The 22,472-nt window shown below is 41.0% G+C and overlaps 2 protein-coding genes across 2 annotated transcripts; one reads left to right on the forward strand and one right to left on the reverse strand.

The window, feature by feature from the left end:
- Nucleotides 1–6,000, reverse strand: POLR3F (RNA polymerase III subunit F). Its single transcript, XM_015857019.2, has 9 exons — nucleotides 5,848–6,000; nucleotides 5,461–5,578; nucleotides 4,620–4,687; nucleotides 3,562–3,629; nucleotides 2,852–2,964; nucleotides 2,115–2,258; nucleotides 1,724–1,831; nucleotides 982–1,173; nucleotides 1–610 (listed from the first exon to the last, which is right to left on the reverse strand). Exons 1-9 carry the CDS (start codon nucleotides 5,901–5,903, stop codon nucleotides 533–535), a joined length of 945 nt encoding a protein of 314 aa, XP_015712505.1. The 5' UTR covers nucleotides 5,904–6,000; the 3' UTR covers nucleotides 1–532.
- An 89-nt stretch (nucleotides 6,001–6,089) lies between these two features.
- Nucleotides 6,090–22,314, forward strand: DZANK1 (double zinc ribbon and ankyrin repeat domains 1). Its single transcript, XM_015857018.2, is given in 21 exon segments — nucleotides 6,090–6,225; nucleotides 6,619–6,772; nucleotides 7,546–7,663; nucleotides 8,050–8,146; nucleotides 8,505–8,620; nucleotides 9,108–9,190; nucleotides 9,585–9,702; nucleotides 10,625–10,738; nucleotides 11,844–11,936; nucleotides 13,653–13,775; nucleotides 14,300–14,464; nucleotides 15,044–15,272; nucleotides 16,175–16,278; nucleotides 18,126–18,200; nucleotides 18,835–18,928; nucleotides 19,792–19,880; nucleotides 21,053–21,133; nucleotides 21,317–21,444; nucleotides 21,713–21,787; nucleotides 22,018–22,037; nucleotides 22,040–22,314. Coding segments are annotated over 21 exon segments (2,328 nt in total). The 5' UTR covers nucleotides 6,090–6,116; the 3' UTR covers nucleotides 22,183–22,314.
- Nucleotides 22,315–22,472: the final 158 nt, after the last annotated feature.

Consider the following 22,472-nt stretch of genomic DNA (forward strand, 5'->3'; position numbering starts at 1 on the left):
TATGAAAAAAAATCAAATACAGTTTTAATCATAGATCATAGCAGGTAAGAACGATGGTAAAGAATCATCAATTCCTATTTTACATAGGGAAGAAAGTGTCAGCTTTAGGTCTTAAGCTCCCACCAGCACTCTAAGTCTGAAAGCAAAGTTTAGGATCTCATTCTTGACAATGCTTCTTAGCAAGTTCTTCTGATCAGCTGATGACTTATTTTCCTTCGAAGTAAGCGTCTGTTGAGTATTCAACACAATCCTTGAATGCAATGCCTCACCACACAGCTGTTCTGTTGTGCTTCTCAAGTCAGGCACTTACATTTTGTACAAGATGGGAACTACGTTCAGCCTTGATCTTCAATGCTTGTTTGATTTTCAGTCCACTTACAGGACTGCTCACACAGCTGATGTGCTGCAGCTTTATGTTTACTTAAAAAGAAAAAAGCCAGAGGAACTTCACATCTTGAAGTAGCTCACAACCAGAAGCTGCTTTGTCATCTTAGCTGTGAAGAACGAATCGAGTTTACAGTTTTCTTTCACCTTAAAACTCCAGCCATTCTGTCATATAAATACAGTTAGATGGAGAAATCTCACCACCTTCATGGCAATCATCAAAAACCTAGGGAAGAAAGAAAGACCTGTGTCAGACCTGTGTAACTGTACGCAGCGAGCATGACTTAACTAGAAGTAGCAGAGCCTCATGTTTCCTTTTCCTTTCTAAGTAGAAAAACAGTAGTCTAGCTGAGAACAAAGTCGAGGAAGTTCAGTGCCAGTTTGGAGTAAGAGCAACGTGAGCACAACAAAGCAAAACAGAACCCGCTGTAATAAATGATGCAACATAATGTTCATGGGCATCATGAGCACACTTGGCTTAGAAACCCACAAGAATCACTCACAGACATAACCTTCATTTGCACCAGTTGACCATTTGAAGGACTGCATCCAAAATGTGCATGTACCACCTATTCATGTAAAGAATTTGTTACTTACTGGACAGAGTCCACAGGGTGTCCTGACTAATCCAGTGGGTTGTATGAGAGGACTGACAGCTCTGTACAACTTCATCTGTCCATCCACACTGCCGACCGTCCCTTCCTTTGCAGCAATAATAGTCATCTCCACTTTTCCATCGTATATTAGTGTATTTAAAATGGTTTCAATGTCTTCCATTGACAATTCTACCTAAGGAACAATTTGTAAAATAAATATAGGAAAGACGTTTGCCACTAAGTACATGAGGAAACAAGAGCAAACCCCCACGAGTAACAGACATTTCCAGGAGCCCTTCTAACTTGTCCCACATTACAGGTACAGCTCTTAACTGGGCACTTGATAGGGTTGTGTAGATACAAAAAGAAAAGTCCCAAGACTTCTTGGACTTTTTCTTGGACTACATTAACCTTTACTAGCGCAAAAGAATTTTCCTATGCACCTCAAGTGTCTATATTATCTCAGCACGATATATTTCTTGTCCTACAACAAAACAGTTGTGGAAGAAAAGGACAAGAGTACTGAAGCCTGTTGGTAGTGACCAACAATGGCCCACGCATACAGACTATCCTGGAATCCCATACAGCACCACTGGCAATCCTCAAAAAGCAACAAAGCAACAAAGTCCACCTCCACTGCAGTAACTGCAGGGAACTAGAGCACTCACCAAACTTGCACGACCCAACTCCTGCAGCTAATCATGTACTGACAATTCTGAGCAGAAAGATGAATTGATGCTGACCTTACTGATACCCAGCTCACAGATGTATTTCCACACCTCATGGGAGGAGGCAAATGAGCTGTTCCTCTGTATCACAGGGTTCTGTTTGCTCTCTCGAGCCGCTTCTGCCTGAGGAAGAAAACCACAAAGACAAGTTGCAGTCAGCACTCAGTGACAGAGCTTTCTTCACAGCTCAGTTTAGGGCAGAGTGCAAAGTGCTGTTTTGTAAACCATTTCTGAGATGTCACTGCAGTTTGGAGAAGGAAGGATCCACTCACTGCAAAGGTTACAAAAAAGTGTAACACTCACAGGAAGTACCATGGAAAACTGAAGCCTTGTCTGTCATTGGCTTTAGAAATAAAAGATTTATTTGCAAATACAAATGAAGGATCAGTTTAGTAGTGGCACTTACCTTACTCTGTAGAAATTTAAAACACTGCTGATTTAACACCTCCACAAATTCAGACTCAAAGTCCTGGTCACTGTACCAGGCCCCACCAGTCACCGATCGGTCAGGCTGCAGGTTATACAGCATATACACCTTCTTCTTGGATGCCTGGTAGAGAAAGTACATGGCTCTGAATAGATGAAGGTAAAATCTAAGGCACAGTAATGATAACTTGAGTCAGCTGGATTGATGTGTACAGCTCCTAGATAAGATGGACACACATTGCTAGTATGCAACAAGCCCTGAGCTAGAAACCAGGAGAGTGCCCAAATAATATGCACATGCCAATGATTTGTAATGAAGCAGGTAAGGCAGAGCAGGATGCTGCATAAGCATTACAACAGAATAACAAAAGTACTGAAAAAAATAAGCCCTACTCTCGCATGTGGACTATTTGTACGTAAGATATAACAGCAGTATGAATGGTAATAGAACAGTATATTAATGGCGGTGTATTTATTACTTATATTATTAATTTGTTTGCTATAGTATGTTTATTACTTATCAAACATGACAGCCTCTTGGATCTGGTACAGCTCAAACATACATTGTAAATGTTAAGAGTAAAATGTTGGTCCACATGCAGTGACAAAGCTGGAGGCAGAACAAGGTTTCTCTGCTCCCTGTTCCACGTTCAAACATGTACAGCATGTAGCAAACATTTGGAAATGTTAAAAAGCAACAAGTCAAAAATTACTCACTGCCACAGATTTCACTGCTTTAATTAGTTTCTTGCTTTCCAAGTTTTTCAATATCTTGTTGATCTCCGTTAAAGGCAAATTACTTTTGTATCTGATGTCCCTGCTCCAAATACCTGTTAAAGAAGCACAGAAATGAACAGAATTAATTAGGAGAACCAGGTATTTGTTTCTGTAAGGATTAACAAGCCAAAAGTCATAATGTTGCCTGCCAGCCAAAGGCTGCATCTCCAATCCTACCACCCTCAGCAAAAGGGAGGGAATGGGAAAAAGAGGATGAAATAAAAATCAACTGACAAAGCAGAAGAAAAACCTCACAGCACAGTCACCATCTGTATCTCTGGGAGCTCTTACATGTACACAACATTTGGCCTCACAGGAGATCCAGGAGACACAGAATTTTGTTTTTAAAGTGATGAGTATTTTGTATAGATTCCCCAGTTTCACAGTCCCATCAATAAGCCATAATTCATATTCTGAAACTTCATATTTTGAAAGAGGTCCCAAAAGGTCAGACCAGATAATTTGTTATTTTAATAGAGAAATATGTCTTCCTCTGTTTTTAATAAGTGGCACGTGGAACATTAGCTACAGACTTAGGCGTGCTCTATATCTGATATCTGCATTGCCTGGACAAGAATTTAAACGTTTGGACAGGAAAAGTTCCACAAACAAAGCTATTACCATTCCCCATTATAATTTATTTAAACTACCTTTGTTGCCTGCATCTTCTATGATTTGGTAAACCAGCTTCTCTTGATTGTCAGAGCCTTTCATTTTACTGTGGAGTAGAAGAGACAACGGGATTTTTTGGGGTAAGTTTGAAGTTTGAAAGAGGGTGGATTTATTTTAAACCAAAAACAAATACTATGAACAGAAACCACAACACACAAAGGGAAAAAGAAGCCCCACACAATAAACCAGCCAGTGGCAAATAAAATACATGACACCAAACCTCTGTGGATCATTCTGCGATTGCCAGTGAAAAGCCACAGTAAAGAGAAAACAGCACAGTTGAAAAAAAAAATAATATTAGTCATTAAAAATGAGGGTAAGCAGGAAACACTCAACTTCTCTTAACAAAGAGAAGTTTGGAGTCACATATTAACACAACTGCATAAGGTCAAACACTCAGCACATAATTCAGGACCAACTGTCGCAACAAGGGGACAGCAGAGGCTCTACAACGTGCCTTCTCACTGGTCTCAGAAAGCCTCAGCTTAGAAGGTTTTTTTCTAATGCAGTGGAAAGAGAAGTTGAGATGCCTGCATGGAAGATAATTTTGAAGGACGTTTCTTTCTAGAAGTAAATCCAGGCATCTCCTACTCAGCTCCACACAGACATCGCAAAACACGACTTTATTGAAGGCATGTTTTAATAAATCAAATAAAAGAGCACAAACAACATATCAAGCGGCCTTCTGGAACTGCTGTAAGTGCTGGAAAAGACCACAGAACGATACTTATAGATGGTGTGGTCAAGCTTCAGCTGGCTTTCATCTGAGCATTCGCATCTGCTCATAGAGATCACTTTGCCAGATGAAGAATTCCACTAGTAAGCTACAGCTGGAGCCCCATGGGAGAGTCTGTGCAGCAGGAATCATACAACAGTTGACAGAATTGGCTCAGGGGGGTTAAGCGTATCAAGCAAGTAAATTCTGTAATATCTTTGTTACAGAGCCCATGTTAAATTCCTTGCTGTGTTCTCAGCAACGCCGCACATCAGCTGCAGAACCGCATTCAGATATTGATTGCGTAAGCACAAGGCTCACCTTGCATTTTGAGACTCTTTGATTCTATACAGGAGACCTGTGCTGCTCCTGAGAAGGTCCAGTTGCCCCTGTGGGAAACAGGCACAGCACATTAACTTCCCTTCTAACAGCTTCTTTTCAGAACACGGCAAGAAAATCTCCTTAACTTGTAAAGAAAATAAATGTACTTTGTATCAGCTGAATACAGAAAAGGGAAAAACAACATTTCTAACTGCTAGACACAACAATAACCCTGAGGATATTATTCTTCCCCTCTGACCATGCATTTATCATTAGCTGTCAGAAATAACAAACACAGCTCCAGCCTCTCCCCACAACACTGGTGCACTTCCCGTTGTTTCTCCTAACGTTCACCTTGGGACATGGAGCTCTTGTATACTTCCCACCAAAGTGCTCATTCATATGAGCATCCAGATATCAAGTGAGAGCTCTGCTGGACAGGAACACTGAACAATTCCACAAGTGGAAGAGATGAGGGCTCTTATTTTGTTGGTTATGTTCTCAGTTCTGTAGATAACTGGAAAAGTGTCAGCCAAGTTTGAGGATGCCTCATGGAGGCTGCTCACTCACACAACAGGTGTTAACTTTATCTTACAGAATGGAAACTACATTTTGAGGTATGTTTTAATAGATGATGGTGACCGTTATAAGTGGTTGTGGTGGTCACAAGTGAGAACCACAATTAAGCTGCAAAAACTGCCAGTTCTGGCAAATGACACTAAATCCAAGATGAACTTCCCAGCCCTGCCCAGCTGGGTGCCACCACGCAGCCATTGACAACAGCCCATTGACATCAAGAGCCTCAGGATGAAGCAGCTCGAAGGGGTGTGGAACGTCGTACCATGGAGAGCAGCCTGTTGATGGCCATGGCTCGCTGCTGGGCCTCCATGTGCGGCATGTCATTCTGGATCACCTGGTCTGTGATGCCGTGAGGGAACTGCTGGCACAGCTCAATGATCCTGGGGGAGGAATGAGGCGGTTTATGAACCAAAGGCCGTTGTGCACAAAACCAGCCACCTGAAAGGCCATCAGAGCAGGGACGGAAAGGAAAGAGCAGCTCAGGAAGAACCACTTCTCAGCTCTTTCTGACAGCGCTGCTGCTCCACTTCACTTTTGGGCTGCTCTCAACATCAACGCACCAGGACCCACCAGGACCCACCGCTCCCCGCCTCCCCAGCACCACGAAGCCTCTCCCGATGATTTCGGGCCAGGGCCCGTCCCAACGCACCTGCTCTCTATGTCCACGGGGTCGGGCACCTCCGGCTTCACCTTCACCTCCGCCATGGCGGCGGGCCGGGCTGCGCGGGGAGATGCCGTCACCAGGAGCGGAGGGGATCGGTTACTGAGCGGCACGTTGAGATGACGTTATTTGTACGCGCCGGTGCCGGTTGCCGAGTAACGGGACGCGTGGGCTTTGTCGACACCGCCTGCTTTGTGGTGGTTGTGGTTGTTGTTGTGGTTGCTGTTGTTGTTGTGTTTCAGGGATCGCAGAGCAGGATGGCGGCGGGCTCCGTGTCTGTGCCGCAGCTCATTCCGCTCCGGGTCCCTGTTCCAGGGCAGGCCAAGCACCGCATCGACAGCGGCACCCGGGTGGAAATCAAGTCAGGTACGGGCTGCGGCTTTGCCTCTGTCAAACCTCCTCTCAAAGCGTTTGAGCCTTCCAGCCTCCGTGTTGGCTGCAGGTAACTGGCCTCAGGAACTCCACCTGCCATCAGAGGAGATGGTTTATCTGTTGGTAGAACAGTGTTTTCCTGCAAAACCACCGTGCGGTGACTTTATGAAGAGAAATATTGCTAATCGTGACATCGCAGCCATTCAGTGTCAGTTCTTCATGGGAGAAACGGTTTTGGTTCTGAACTTTTATGCAATTGCTTCATTGTGCTTATGTGAGAAAGTCAAGTACTCACACAGTGCTGAGTATCTGCAGGGTTGTACAGATATTTGTGTTTTTTTCCAGCTCCTGCACAGTTTGGCTAATTACTTTCTCTGTGTTGTTCAGATACACCTGAGGTCTCTATTTATTACACTTTAGATGGAAGTAAACCAGAACTTTTTAGGAAGCCTGGCTATGGAGAGCGTAACACTTTTAAGTATAAGAGTCCTATCACGTTACCAGTCGGGAAAATAACAGTCAAGGCTCTTGCAGTTACCAAGTAAGTATCCTGCTTTAACTTAGTTCTGTTTTAGAATGGACATCTTAACTTCATGGTTAGAAGAACACACAAGGAATCCCCAGTCCAGCTGGGAATCTGTTCCCCACTATTAGCACCTGCATGTAGCCTTTGCTTGTATCTGCATTGGAATATGACAACATTATATTCCCTGTGCAGGACATGCAAACCCTAGGTCTGAAGGTATTTTCATATATCACTATCTGAATTAACAGTTCTTTCCAGTGTTTTATTAAGACATTTCCAGGTGCACCAAATTGATGCTCTGGAATGAAAGCAAATTCTTAATTAATAGCTTGTACATTTGTGGCATTTTAATGTTACTGCTGTAATTTAGCAAGTGAGAAGGTAGAGAAGGTAGATAAGAGAAGGACAGTTGATATATCAAATTGACAGTGTGCTGTCTGCTGCTTGACTGCCCTTTGTTGCCTGCAATGCTGGCAAACTAATTACTCCAGAAAGCAGACACAGCAGCATCAGGAGTTAGTTTCACAGGTAAAAGATGTTGAAGAATTAAAGTATCCATCCGTATGTTTTACTGTTAACTTCTTAGTGTGCACACTAACTTAAACATAATAACAAAACAAAGCAGAGGTTTTTGAGAGTATTTCCCAGGACTGTGCTTACTCACTGAAGTAATGACTTGCAAACTTGGAAGAGATGTTCCAGACGATCAACCGTGTTCCCCCGTGGTTTCCTTTTCATTGCATGTGGTTTTATGGCATGTTCAGAACTTTGTGATCATTGACTTCCAGGGACTGCAGGGAGAGTGCTGTTGTGACAAAGGTGTTTCTAGTAGAGTACAAGCAACCAAACGGCCTCTTCTCTATGGAAGATGATGACAAGAAGTTCCTAAAAGATGTCACAACACAGGCAAGTTGTAGCAGTTGCAATCTCTTGTCTGAATACAGAAGGTTGTGTGTATGATAGTGCTTAGAGATTAAACCTTGACTGCCTGCATTTTTTATGTATTTTATTTTCCCTGTTGCTCATCTTTGCAGCCTTGGCCCTTTTTATAAAGTGAAATTTTAAGGGAACACGTCTTCTTTCTTTACTCACTGCTCTGTCATGATCAATTCAGGTCAAATATATTTAAAATACATTTATCCTCCAAGCTTTTCAAATGCTTACAATGAAAAGAAATACCTCAATGATATGCCTTTAAAATCGTAACAAATAACTATAGCTTCCTATAACTATAGGAAGGATTAGAGCAAAAACAAGCAATCCTAAGTAATCCAAATGAAATCACTTCTTAGGAGAAGGAAGATGGAACATTTACTACAAAACCAAGGCAAAATGGAATGGGTGTGGAAATCAAGCCTGCCTGGACTGAAACACCCCGGGATGTTCAAGGTATGGTATTACTGCAGGAAGTCAGAACAGACTTTGGGTTTTTTTGTTAGCTGAGAATACAGTGCAAAGTTTTCATCTTATGTCATCATTAAAATACAGGGGAATCTAAAAAACATCTCAGAAGTCAAAACATCTTCTGAGGAGTCCAATTTCCATTTCTCAGCACTGCAAGCAGGGAACAAAAATTGCCTTCTATACTTACCAGCCTGCTTATTAAGAACAACAACAACAAAATAATTCATTTCTAAGCAACATAACAAGGCCCAGTCTGCATCTGCATTTGTGCTAGAAAATGACATTAAACTGATGGGACTGCAAATTCATTAGAATATAGAGAATAACACATTTTTGGTTTTAGAAACAGAAAGAAAGACTGATCACAAGTCCCTGCAAGGACCACAGCTCCTGACCAGCCCTTTGGGAACAGCAGGGTACGGAGAGGAATCCTCAGTACTACCAATGGAGTCCTCACAGGCAAGGAAAGGGGCATGGAGGAAAACTGTACAAGTCTGTCCAGAAAAGAGAAAGATGTGAAACTCTGTCGTCATTTTTATATAATCTCTCAGAAACCACTGCCTTTGGCTGTACTATACAGGACTGATTTAAGGTTATGGGTAAAGACATGCTTAAAAAGTAAAGACAAAACCAGGTACGAAAAATTACCAATACCTGCATTGTTAGAAATCCTTTTCTAACACATTACAGAAACTGCAATTAACAAACATTTAGACCTACCATTTAATCATGCTGCCTTTGATAAGACAATTATTTTGAATTGCAGAATCTCTCGGTCACTACTGCAGCTAATGGGAGATGTATTAGATATTCCTTAAAGCAATACATTTCTATGCACTTTGTCTCAAATAACATGTCTTTATTTGAATTAGCTCGATGCATGTATGTGCATCTTGTATGCATTTGGCAAACAGTAATTAATGCAAAAGTATTACCTTCATTTCAGTTTGCCAGTTCTGCAGTGACCAGCCGGAAGAGCTTAACAAGCACACAGGTGGCAAGGATCCAGAGGGAGAGAGATTTCCTCAGGTAAATGACTGCTACTGACATCTTTGTTCTGTAGAAAGAAACAGAGCAGTTACTTCCAACAAGCGAGTTGATAATGCTGTGAGACTCTGCTAGAAATAAAGAAAGCAAAAGAGATACAGTAGGTGACAGAGCTCACCTCTCAGTAGACCTTACATGGTGAGTAAAAATCATGAAACTTTGTAGCAGCAGCCAGGGAGCTTCCACCTTGCCAAGCTCTTCCTTGTTCAGTCTCCTGCATAGGACGCTGGGGAATGGCCTGGTGAGCCACTGTAGACTAGGAACCACAATTTAGACATCGGCGGTCTAAGTCCAGTCACAGATGATTCCAGATTTTTCCTTGTTATGCACCAGTACATTGCCAAAACGAGTTGAGCCAGCTTGCTGTTGTTTCCAGATGTTCGTACTGCTCCGCACCCCGCCTGTCTGACCCCTTGGCTCACTTCTGCCAGGAATGCGGCTCTCCTATCCCACCCGTGCCAGTGCATCGCTTCCCATCCCCTGAACGAGCACAGGTCAGCAAAAGAACATAACACAATGAATCCTCTTTGGAGGAACTTCCTCAGCAAAGTCCGTATTCATCGTGTAGTCACTCTTTCATTTGAGAAGTTCTTATTTTTTTTTATTTCATTTAGTAATTTCAGCAGCAGAACCAAAGTAGTTATTTAATGGAGGGCAAAATTAACTGGATTGCTGCAGGTGCCACATATTTTACTAAGGGCAACTTTATAAAAGTAAATTGTATTTTATTCACTTGTGCCAGGAAACATCACCAAATTCAGATTCCTCCTCATCCTGCAACAAGGACCGATTCTTCAGGAGCTGCATATGCATCTTATATCAGTGCTAACTAGTGAGGTCAGTTAGTTAGTAACTAGTAGCTATGCCATAGCTGTAGAAGATCCATCTGATATGCCTGAAGATGTAAACAGTGGTATATGTGTGTATGTCAGAACACCCTGAGTTTCTACAGTGATGTCTGCAACTGTCTTCCCTAAGCTCTTCCCAGGAGATAATAACCTTATCTCTAATGAGTTGATGGTGTTTGTTGGTTTTTTTTCCCCTGTATCCTTAGAAAGATGCCTTGTCTGAGGCAATGCTGTAGTTTCATTAGATAACTGAAAATATGCAGCACCTCTTTAGTTTAGGTTCATAGTTACAATGACTTGAGCTACCTACACACACGTTATGGCAGATTTAAACCTACTGAAATGCAACTTAGCACCTTTCTGGCACGTGTATCAGCAAAGCATTCTCTGTGATCTGTGTCAGCTTTTAGTTTTTGCTGTCAGTCTGCTGACTTTGCTGCTGATATCAGCTTTAATTAGCAAGATACAGAAAATATCGCAATATTGTGACAAACTGTCACAATATCATTAATGATCTCATGATAATCTCATTGATCTCCTTAATAAGATGTGATGTATTTTCTTTCAGATGGCACCATGTCTTGAATGCAGACATCTCGTGCCAATGAATACACCCACCTGCATTGTGTGTGAGTCACCAATAGATCCACAATTGCGGCCCCAGACCAACTCCTGCTTTAAGGTAACTGAGAATCAATATAATAACATAGTAATTCAACTCCTGGCATGTATTTCTCTAACAGGTGACTACTTTGAATATTTTGATCTAATGTTAAATACCTTAAGGCAGCATTAAGAGTTAGTAGGGTTAAAAAAGCTCAAATAGGAATAATTATTAAAGGCAAAAACACTTAAGCTCAGGAGAGCTTAAGGTAGAGCTGAGGTAGAAAACCCAAAGACTGGAATGTGTAGAATTGTATTAAGTAGGGATCATCTTATCAATTAAGTGTATCAAATATATTCCAATTACTCTGCTTACCTCATCTGACTGCGAGTGCTCAGTAGAGGTCGGCTGGAAGGATCAGGGCAGTCTTGGTCAGTGATCTGAAAGTGCTGATGGCTTTAACTGGACAAAATTGGCCCTACAGAATACTCCCAACATGCAGGCGTGGACCATGGGAACCTTCCTCAGTCCTGCTGCTGAAGGAATAGGTTGTGAAGAGGGGACTGATGTTATACACCAGCAATTGGTTGTGGAGCTTTTGACAACAGGGTTTTAGTTTCTATGATTACAGGATCTTGCTTGAGGACCAACATTTCCTTAAAAGAGGGGGGATCCACCTCACTAAGCAGGGCAAAGGTATCTTTGCTAGTAAAATATCAGGCTGACCAGATAAGGAAGGCTTTAAACTAAGAATAAGAGTGGAATAAAAGTTCCTAGCAGCCCTGTGAGGCAATGGACTGGGCTGATAAGCATAGGAACACACAATCAACAAAACATGGTTTTTGTTTTTTCCTTGCAAATATGGCTCCTTCTGTTGTGCATGAGTGCAGTGACTGAGCTGACACTAATGATTTGAAAGCTCTGCAGGTACTGATAATGGATCTCTTGAGTGAATTGTACCATAGGTTAAATAAAATAAAACTGGCACAAAGATATGTAGATGTGTAAAGATCAGGCAATCCAGCTTAACAAAAATCTAAAGCCCAGAGCACAGACTTGAAGTATCTCTTCTACTTGTAGAGCTGAATAACCACGGCAATTTCTAAGATTAAGTCCTCTTGCTATGATTGTTGTTCACTGTTTTCAAATACCATGTGAAACGTATGCTTTCTTTATTTAAAAGGGCAAAGTAATATGTCAGGCATGTGGCACAGGAAATCCTCTGCACCATAAACACTGTGTGACCTGCGAAAGCAAACTGCCTGAAACACAGATGGTAAGGCTTGTATCGACTGCGGTAGCATTACTGAAATCAAACCATAAAATTATTTGCTTTTCAAAGCAGAAGTCACGTCCCTGTGTGCCTATGTTACAAAAGCAGCGAATCCCGCCCACACGCCATATTCTGGATCAATACTCCCACAGATGCACCATCACAAAGGACAAGCTAAACATCATATATACGTATCCTATACCTTCAAATTTCTCCTGTGGAAATCAGGACTGGAAGTGCCATTGTCAAAACTTAGGATGCTCTTTAAAAACAGGTAGCTGTGACTCCTAGGGAGTCCCGCTGGTGTTCAAATTATTTGTAATTGCAGTAGAAAACTTGAAGATCATTCTCATTAATTTAAATTACTTTGTGAAAACAAAATAATCTTTTATATGATTTTTGTTCTCTCCATTTGCTGCTGCCCCTATGCACATGGAGTTCCCATGTTTGTAGTTGGTGCTGACTCTGCACAGAAAAAAAAAGTAAATGTTCCCTCTAAAAGTGATGTTTGCTTCAGCTCTCATTTTATATTGCTTATCGAGTACTGTGGAATAATTTAAATTCACTTCTGAAGAGAGAAATCTTGTATGAAAAGCCTAGGATACATTTCATACATTTCACTTCTCCAGATTCTCACATAGAAATGAGAGAAGAATAACAATTTGAAAGTAAAAGTCTGATCATCATGGCAACATCCTGAGTTCAAAACCATCAGCAGGTAGATGCAAAGGTCTCTGGTACAGCCACTGAAGTGTCACTTTAAAGTGAACTTCAGTGGGAATCTGTACTTACTTACCTAAGATGATCATGTGTTTAACTGCTTCACTGAATGCAGGCGTTAATATGTAACTGCATGAAGTTAGGCATGTGACTTGTAGGGTGAGCTCTGCAGTAGCTAAGAGAGAAAGTTAAATGCTCACTGAACTACAGACTTTACCGATAATATTGATTGGTGACAACCAAGAGTAATTCCTGAATAACTGATCATTGATCTGATAATACTGATATTGCTATTGGTGATTATTGAATAATTGAGATGGAGAACATGTTTAGACATGTTAGTGCCCCAAAGCAAAATCTAATAAAACCATTTTAACACCTATCTGTCCTAGTTAGGATCTATGTTCAACCTCTGGAAGCTTCAGCTGAAAAAACAATCTTTCTTTTGCATACCCACGTAAGTAAATTGTAATTGGAAAAGTAGGTAATATGTGACTTGTATGAGGAAAACGTGTGCAGAAATATATTCACGTGGCAGACATCAACTGTGCGAAAACTTGTTGTCTGAACACACTTCCCTGAGAACAGTACAATAAAAGGCTTTAAAAGGTACTGAGAAAAATAACTCTGTGTTTTGGATTTGAAAGTGCATGTTTGCCAGGAGAGAAACCTCCTTGTTGATTCCAGGTATACTTATACATGGGGCTATATGAATAAGTACTCAGTGTAAAAGAACAGGATTGCAAAAGAATTTTTTTGCACTATTTTGTACAAAAACAAACAGTAATTAATTAGTACCACATTTTAGTGTGGCTCTGCAAATAAAAAAGTTGCAAGTTAGAGCAAAATTGGTCTGTTGCTTATTCTGTGTTGCAAGAATTCCTTTAGGCTGAACTTTATGTTATCAAAGCAGCTTGATTTCCTATTTCACCTTACTTAGACACTGAACTATTCTTCGTAGGAACTGTTTTCTACCTAATGCTCACCTTGTTTTATTAGCCCATGTTGAGAAGAGATCCCCCCCCACCTTACACCAGTCAGCAAGGGAAGACAGTGTTCTGCTCAAAATGCGGTCGTGTGAACCACTGTGATGCACGTTTCTGCGACTGGTGTGGAGCCAAGGTACGCTGGTCTTCTTGTTGACAAATCTGCTTTCACTCATCTGTGAGCTGCAGCAATTACAATTTTCCCTTTGCAAAACTGGACAGACAGTACATAGCTTACTACTACCAAAACACCTGCTTAAAGCACACAGGATAAGATAAAGAACAAATAAAGGCTGAGGTTCCATCTCAACTCCACTTCAGTCAATGACTTAAAGGTTTAGAGATGCATACAAATTGCCATGGATGAGATGCAGTAGCTGTGCACTCTGCCAAAGTAACTTATCCATTAAGGTTTAAAGCATAGGCTAGCCTAACTCAAGTTTTCCTATATCTGCTTTGGGCTATGATCGTCTATTCAGGCAGCTACCAGAAATGAGATGATGCATGCAATTGTTTAGGCTGAAGGCCTTGTTAACTTAAGTAAAGAGAAGTATATTCTCAGTGGTGCTATTTTACTGCCTTTTAATTCACGTAATCACTTTCCTCTCCCAAACTGTGCATTGTGTTTCTGTAGTCACAAGTGTCTTTTGAATTTCGCAGCCTGACCCTCCTCCATGCTACTTTACTTGTTCCAAGTGTGGTACAAAAACTCGTCCATATGCTCGGTTCTGTGGGTCCTGTGGTGTGTACATAGAGCCCCCATCAAGGCTGAGTTCTCAAAATGGAGTTTGCATGGATTCTGGAGACTCACCGAGGTTTTCTGAGGTAAAAAACGTAGAAATTGAAAGTCAGGCTTGAACACAGCTAAAAGATGTACTGATCTGTACCAACAGTGGACTAACCTAACTCCATTCACTTCCTTTTTGAGATGTGCTCTGTGAGAGCAAAACCAACCATATTTCTATTCTGAGAACTATTTTCTTCACAAATGTAGCCTTAACCAAAGGCTTTAATCCAGTCTTATTCTAAATATCAAAATGAGAAACAAGCACCTTTTCAAACGTCTTCATTCTTTAAGTGATTTTATCTTAGTACTTGTGAATTATTTGCATCCTGCTAATATAAGGCACTACTTCATGCATGTGTGACACTGTTCTGCAAATTCTGTTTGAAGAAAAAGCTGTGACACTCAGCAAGGCCAACTAAGTGGCCTGATTCTGCTGACAGTCACAAAGAGTTTTTCTTTCTTGATTATTTGTGATAAATTGCATCATTGTTACTGACTGGTAAATATAACCAACAATTGTTAACGACTCTCACTTCTAGCTTTGTCAGTTTTTATACTGTTATAGCTGTAAGCCATCTAATTGTATTAGACTTTTCCTTCCTCTCCACCCTCTACAGACTAAATCACTTCAAGCTCAAGTTGTCTGGCAGCCTCTTCCTATTTCCTTGTCCGAATCAAGAGCAAAACTAAAAGAAACAGAAGATAAAGGAACCCAAACTGTTGGACTTTTTTACCCATCTAGCAAATTGCTGGAAAAGAAGGAACTTGAGCTGGTTTTACACAAAGAAAAGCTGCAAAAGATGAGTGATCATAAGCCTCTCCTGACAGCTATAAGTCCCGGAAAAGGTTAGGAAGAGCTCTGATTTTATGTGATTGTGAATGACAACTTGTATTCAAAACAAAGCCCTGATGTATGACCTTGTTTTAATTCATAAGATTACAGTTTATGCAGCTTTTGAGCAACCCCATACTTGCTAATCTTTATCCACTTAGAACAGTCACCTGTGTTGAAGCTGCATTCTGCATTAGAGCCTGCCAAGGGCTGGGGAACATACTTTATTCTGAAAAATCAATAAATGTCTGTTACATCAAGTCTTTCACGCTGTTCTCTTACCTTGATGCTAAGCTTGATGAAGGGCTTGAATCTACATGTACCAACAGGACAGTATGCTGTCACCCAGCGAAATCTTTGTTATATAGGCCAAATATGTTCCAGAGATATGGAGAGGCAAAAGAATGGGAATGCTTAAGCTTTTCATTTGCCCTCCCATATGTAATTGAAATGCATGTATTTGGAGATTGAGTTACATAGAGCAGAATGCCATATAGGCTCAGTTACAATGTCTGCAGCTTTCAGATCTGTCATATTGTTAGCTGTCAGTGACCACAAATCAACTAAAAAATCTGTTGAAAGTTACTACTTGTACTATTGTACTTTTAACCTGAAATTGAAAGTTTCTTCTTTGCACAGGGCCAGTCTTGGTTCCTAAGAACTCTGAGACATGATTTTGTTGTGAATAGAGCTGCCCAAGGAATGAATTACAGCCCATGGATGAGACAGTGTTCCACCTTTTTTTAAGAGTATAACGTACTTGATCAGTTACATTTTCTGAAGAAAAATTCAATCCTTTTTTTCTTTTTTATGTCTCTGTGAAAATCTTCTATTTTAAAATAAAGTATCAGATGAATAGAAGAAATACTATTTGTAACGCTAGGGATTTTTCTCCTGCTTAACTCTCTCTGATCAGGTTACTGGAGAAAACAGCTGGATCATGTTTGCGCTCACCTTAGAAGCTATGCCCAGAACAACCTTGAATTCAGAGCACTGGTTGGAGAACCTCAAATGGGAAAGGTAGGAGTAATATCTTCCTATGGAGCATCATGCAAAGATCATTCTGGCTGCTAGACAAACACTGGAGTAAGCATCTCAGTTTTCTTTAGACCTTGACCCATTTGTACGTGGAGATTTCTGTTTGCTTTTGATTTTCCATTTTTCACTTAGTCTTTCACTGAATGTTTGTTTCTGCCTACATCAGTTTCTTTTCTTCTCTCACCTCAGTGAGAGAAGTGACAGAAACCAGAAGGCTCTTGCTCAGCTGCTTTTACAGAATCCCACAGCAGGCAATCAAGAAGAGGCCACTGACATCTATGTAGTTGTTCAGTTAAAATAGCCCTACTAGATATAGCACATAGGCAATATGCTTGCCCCTGCATTACACCAGCAGATAGCAGTAATTCTCTGTGGTTATATAGCCTACTTTGAGGATAAACTGTATCAGTAGCAGAACGGTGGATTCTTTTCATACTGGAGATAGGGCCTTTAGTGCACCGAGTGGGTTTATATGATTACATTGTAACAGCAAGAAAGTAGAAATTGGAGACTCTTTCTAAAGAGTCCTAGAAGACACTGCTGGAATGACAGATCATTCAGTCCCTGTCCTGAGGGAGGTTCAACTCTGCCTAAACTTTGCCTGACAGATGTTTGTTTTGAAGCTTTGAAAACTCACCAACAATGGAGATTTCACAATTGCCCCAGGCTGTCCTTTTCTGCAGTCAATTATCCTTTGTAGTTCAGCTGCGGTACTGTATTGCTTTCTTTGGCAGTCCTGCTGGATTAAGGAGTTGCTTCCTCCCTGAATGAAGGCTTTCCTAGGTGATGCCAGCACAAGTGGCTGTGACACTGTGATCCTGTGGACTGGATCAATGAAGCGACCTAGGCTAAAAATAGCTGAGTAGAAAAAAACATCAGTACTAATACAAAAGAAAGTTGGCAGCGAGCAGCTGGAGGTGGGATGGAGGCAGAGGTGGGGTTAGGAATTCCTTAAACTGCCATAGCTACTGGAAAACTTTTTCTGTGTCTGACCTTGTTCCAGTTCAAACTCAATGCATCTTATCCTGTTCTGACTGATATGACGCAATAATGAAAAAGCAAGTATAGCACATAGAAACCACTATAGAAAAGCTCATGAATACTAAAGTGAGAAATCTGTTATTTGGTAAGAGTACTTTGTTTTGGGAAGTTTAGCAATCCGTCAGATATTTTACACCCGAGCTGTGTACCCACTGAGATGTACCTGGTACACCAACACATTTAGAAACTGTAATGCAGCTATAAAAAATATAAAAGGTATCTGCTTGATATACATGGTACAGCAGGTGAGGTATAGGTCAACTGCAATGTGTTTCCACTGCTAGACATGTTGGAAAGCCTGAGGTTGCCTAGAGCAGCTACTGCTGATTTACTGGGCTTTGGTCATTCTAATATGTTGAAACCACTGCCCCCCAGAATAACAGAAGTTATTCAGAGTAGATGCCAACTGTCAGAGTGCAGTGCCTCTTTTTCAATTGTAACACAGAGTGGAAATATAACCAACTTTGTTGTAGGTTTTGTATAGGGAATCTTAACAACAACACAACCTTCCATGCAACTGCAAAATCTAAGCTGTAATTGACTGTACTCTTATGGATCACAGACATTTGGCATTTCAGTCATTCTGATGTTCCCAGCTACTCAAAATACCAACTGTTCTTTGCTCAGTTAAACGGGAAGTGTTGGAACTGAATTAGAAACAGATAAAAGTCCTGTGTGATTTTGTGTATTGGCTCCACTGTACATACCCACAGCCCATTGGCACAACTCATTGCCATGTATTTTTTTGTAAGAGATATTAACAGTCTCTGGTTGCTCTTTCCCTACAGATCACGTCTGCTGCCATCCATGAGAATGACCATCAAGTCACTATTACGTTAAATTATGCTCTTGCTATTAACAAGGTCAGTCTGGGGGATGAGGCCTGTTGTCAGGCAGCTGGTGTAAAGTTGTTGCTAGAGCAGTCAGGGTAATACTGATATATTTTAAACTCAGGTTTAAACAAGGTATTATTTTGTTCAGAGGGTGTTCATTCTTCACTTCAGAGAAAGGAATCTTTTTTTGTTTACTTTTGGAGCTGGTTCAACAGGTATCTTTATCTGATAAAGCCAGACTTCACAATTGAAATGCAAAAATGATAGCAACACATTAGCTTACTATTAATATTTACTTTTATAATATTTATTTTTATTAATATTCTGCTTTCTAGTGGTGATATTTAGTCATTCTAGTGCCCCTCAGCTCCTTATCTTAGAACCTTCTTTTCTTCCGTCCACGATTGTGCTCTTAAGCAACACAGTTAATAATGTTCAGTAGTTTGGAGATCACATTTACCAGATCTCCTATAATACTACTCCAATACTCAAAGTCCCTCCCTCCAGAATCACCACGTTACAAAAACTGATGTCATGTAAGCTGAGGCTGATATTAAAAGCCCAGTTGTTTGGGGTTTTTTTAATGTGCAACACCACCGTGTTTGTGCTACAAATGTTGTAACAGTGTAATCTGATTAACTTTCCACATTTGATGGTTCTACAGGGTGCTCATACCAAACCAGTCAAGTTCAATAATCATTACCTGAACAGCCTAACAGAGGGCAGAGGTGAACAGGATGGCAGTCAGACTAGTTCTGGTGAGAGCCCTTATTTCTGTCATTGTGATATAAATATAACAGTCAAGAATAAGGAACTACTGATTAGAAGGTTAGACACTGGGACAGGCAAACATATACTGGCACGTTCTGCACCTTAAGTGCAGATCTTTAAGCATCAAATTCTGATTTCAGCAGTGTACAGACTGTCAAAAGCTCACAGGTCTGCTTCATACCCAGAGAACAGCTGGAAAGACCAACAAACTGTGGCCACACACAGCTGTGTTTTTATTCCAGCGATTAAAATTTCAGATGCTTTGCGTATTGGTTTCCAATATTATCTCTACATTTGAGCTCTGCCGGTGACTTCAGTGTTGGTATGTTTGGCAGACATAAGAAATGATTAAATGCATTAATTACAGACCTAGAGACACTTAACTTACATCTCCCGGTGCCCTCCTGCACAGTGGTATATATATTTTAAAAACACTGGACATAGACATATATTCGATGTCCTCTAGTCTTGTTCTCGAGTATCTGGGAACTGAAAAGCATTGAAAGAATAGTAAGGTTTTTAGTCAAAACAATGAATGAACCCGAGTCAAACCCGGTGAATATCTGCAGCTAATTAAGAGCCTGAAACACTCCAACTCCATATTTCACTGAATCTTCGTTTCAAAATAGCAAGTTTTTAAGTCTGCTTGAGTGCAAACCTTTTGTTCAAACCAGTCTGAGCTGCAACAAATGTTTCATCACTTTCTCTTGTAGAAAAACTGATAAATATCGCTTTCATTTCAGCACAAAATGAAATATTTTTGGATAAATTATTTCCAGATTTTTTTCCCTGGGTTCTTGTTAGGATACTGACTCTGCTTTGAATTGTTTATTTGTTTCCCTTTCTGAAGGCAAAGAAGATCACAATCTTTCATATTCAAGAGGCAAAATAAAGAGAACAAAGTCAAGAACTCTCACAGAAAAAGAAGATAATCTGCTGGTACGTATCTGCTGCTGGTACAGGACAAACTAGGTGTTGAGCAGCATTGACAACTAAAAGGACACCAAGGAGAAAAACAGAAAGCTGACTTAGGGAGGAAGGAGACAGAAGTCCAACTTAATTCAAAACCTGAAAGTTGATGGTTGATGTTTATTACAAAACTGATAGTGGTCAAGCTTCCTTCCTACCAAAAGCTTAATGAGACTATTCCCAGTTTTGGATTCATTGTGTCTTAATGACACAGTGTTAGGCCTAAATACTGTTGCAGAATGACTTCTTATGGGTTTTTCTAACAAGTAACATCTGATGGAGGCATTCCCGTCTTCCCTTGATGTTGCCTCCTGGTTCTGACCCCACAGGACACCCCCCTTGGCTGTGCTATAGCTGCCATATAAAGTCTGACTGCAAACGAGACAGGTTACGTGACCTATGCAACAGGTTTTAGATTAGCTCAGTTTTCTCATCAAGCTGAGAAGTCAGACAGCTAAGGCATTCCCTAATTAATGCTAGAAGCAAACCTCTATTTCCACTAGAGACCAAGCATTCAGGAAGCACTGCCTGCTTTTATTCATTATTTCAAGAGGGAAATGCGCAGTTATCTGGGCTTGGATCACTCAGCCTACTCAACAGGTGGAAGATGTAAAGCTCTGTGATGTGAGTGCAGAGATAAAATGCTTTGCTGAGTGGGCTTTTGAAAAGGGGGGGAAGAAGGTGGAAGGCTGGGAAGAGATAAAGTGAAAAAGGTGTTGGTGCTGTTAAGATTTAGTTAAATAACTTCTGTAAGGCAATTATTATTCATTTTCTAAGTAACATGCTCCCACAAGTTCTGTGAGCTTGAGACTTTGATTCTATAGGAAAGAACTAATGCTGTGTTTAATTTTTCTGTGGTGAGAAAATCTGTACAGCCCTAGACAGGTGTATCGACACAAAGCTAAGCATTCGCAGGTCTGTTTACAGAATCAAGACTTCAGTAATGAGATATTAGCCTGGGTTATCCAACGTTTGCTCACATTCAGAAAGAAATTCCCACAGAAGCAGCCAGGGTAATGCAGGCTCAGCTATACTGCAGTCTTCCCTCAGCTACATTTTGAGTGCATTTTCCAACCTTCACCCAAGCGCAGATATCTCACTTGTATTTCTATGTGAAACGTGAGTTTTCTGTGTTTCCACAGCCAGAGTCCAGACAACTGCTGGATGAATTGGGTCCAAATGGGAAAGGAAGAATCACCTTGATAGAACAGTTGCTTAGTGAAGTAAGTTACCATTTCACCTTACAAATCTATGACCACTTACTGCATGAATATTAGCCTGGCACGTAATTTGGATATTTATGTCCTGAAAACAGAGACCACTTGCCAGCGTAAACTGACATTAATGTTAAAGCACAGTGGAAAAGTATGGCTTGTAACGGCTTACCTTCCTCCTGCACATTCTAGGGAGCTGACCCAAACTGCATCAGTGATGAGGCCCGACCTGCTCTGACGGTGGCTGTCCTTAACAGGCACGCAGAAGCGATCTCTCTTCTTGTACAGAAAGGCGCTGACATTGACCAGCAGTCAGGACTGTAAGTGAGCTGTGCTTCTCTGCCTCGGGTCTTTATCAGAAAGGTACCTGTATCATTTCAGTTAGAAAATCTACCATTCTATTTAAAATTTCTTTCCCTTCAACTTAATACACAAAACTACATCAATACATACAAAAGAAATCAGTGCGACTTCTTGTATATTCTGTATCTTCCAATTAATTTCCCTCAGTTTAATTTGTTGCAACATTTCCCTAAGTCCACAGGGTTTCCTTAGCAAATAAGTACATTGCTGACTCCTTCCATGCAGGCACAACAACACTGCTCTCCATGAGGCAGTTCTGCTTGGACTGGAGGGAGAGGAATGTATCCGAGCCCTGTTACGGTAAGTGTTGGGGATCCACTCAGTGTACCTGCACAGATGTAGCCAGCAGTGCTGATGGATGAGAGCCTGCCCAACGCTCAGTGCTCCCCGCACACAGCTGGCCTTGCAGGAAGAGGCATTCAGAAAGTCTAAGTGACTCCACATCAGCACTTACCTAGGAGCAACTCAACTAATTCCAGTAACTTGGAATGAACGTAAGTAGCTTAAAACAATCTATTCTTTGCTTACAGCTGCAATGCAAGTAGCAAAAAGAGAATACAAAAGGGCAATCGGCATACGATTTGGCTGTTACAGCTGGAAGTATTGACATTATTTCATTGTTTGCAAGGGAGCTTGGACAGGGAGTGCTGGACAGCCTCACAAAACTGAGGGACGTTGGTCTCAACAGCATTTAATCACAACTGCCATTTCTCCAATATGGAGCTCAAGGTTCTCTGAATTCATGAGAACTTAAACTCACAGATCCAGCTCAGTTCAGTCTGCAGACTTCACGGAATCATGCAATAAACTCTGATTACTCTGTAAAACATTCTCCTGCTTATTCCCAGCAGTTCAGAGCATAATTCTTCCCTGTCTGTGCTCCAGTGAAGTTTCTTTTCCTTCCCTAACTTGTACAAGGAGAATAACCAACCTTATCTTACAAGGCACGATATTTCAAGGTGACCCGGTGAACGCTCCCAAACAC

The sequence above is a fragment of the Coturnix japonica genome, chromosome 3 (assembly GCF_001577835.2).
Source record: "Coturnix japonica isolate 7356 chromosome 3, Coturnix japonica 2.1, whole genome shotgun sequence".
In the NCBI taxonomy this organism is placed as follows: domain Eukaryota; kingdom Metazoa; phylum Chordata; class Aves; order Galliformes; family Phasianidae; genus Coturnix; species Coturnix japonica.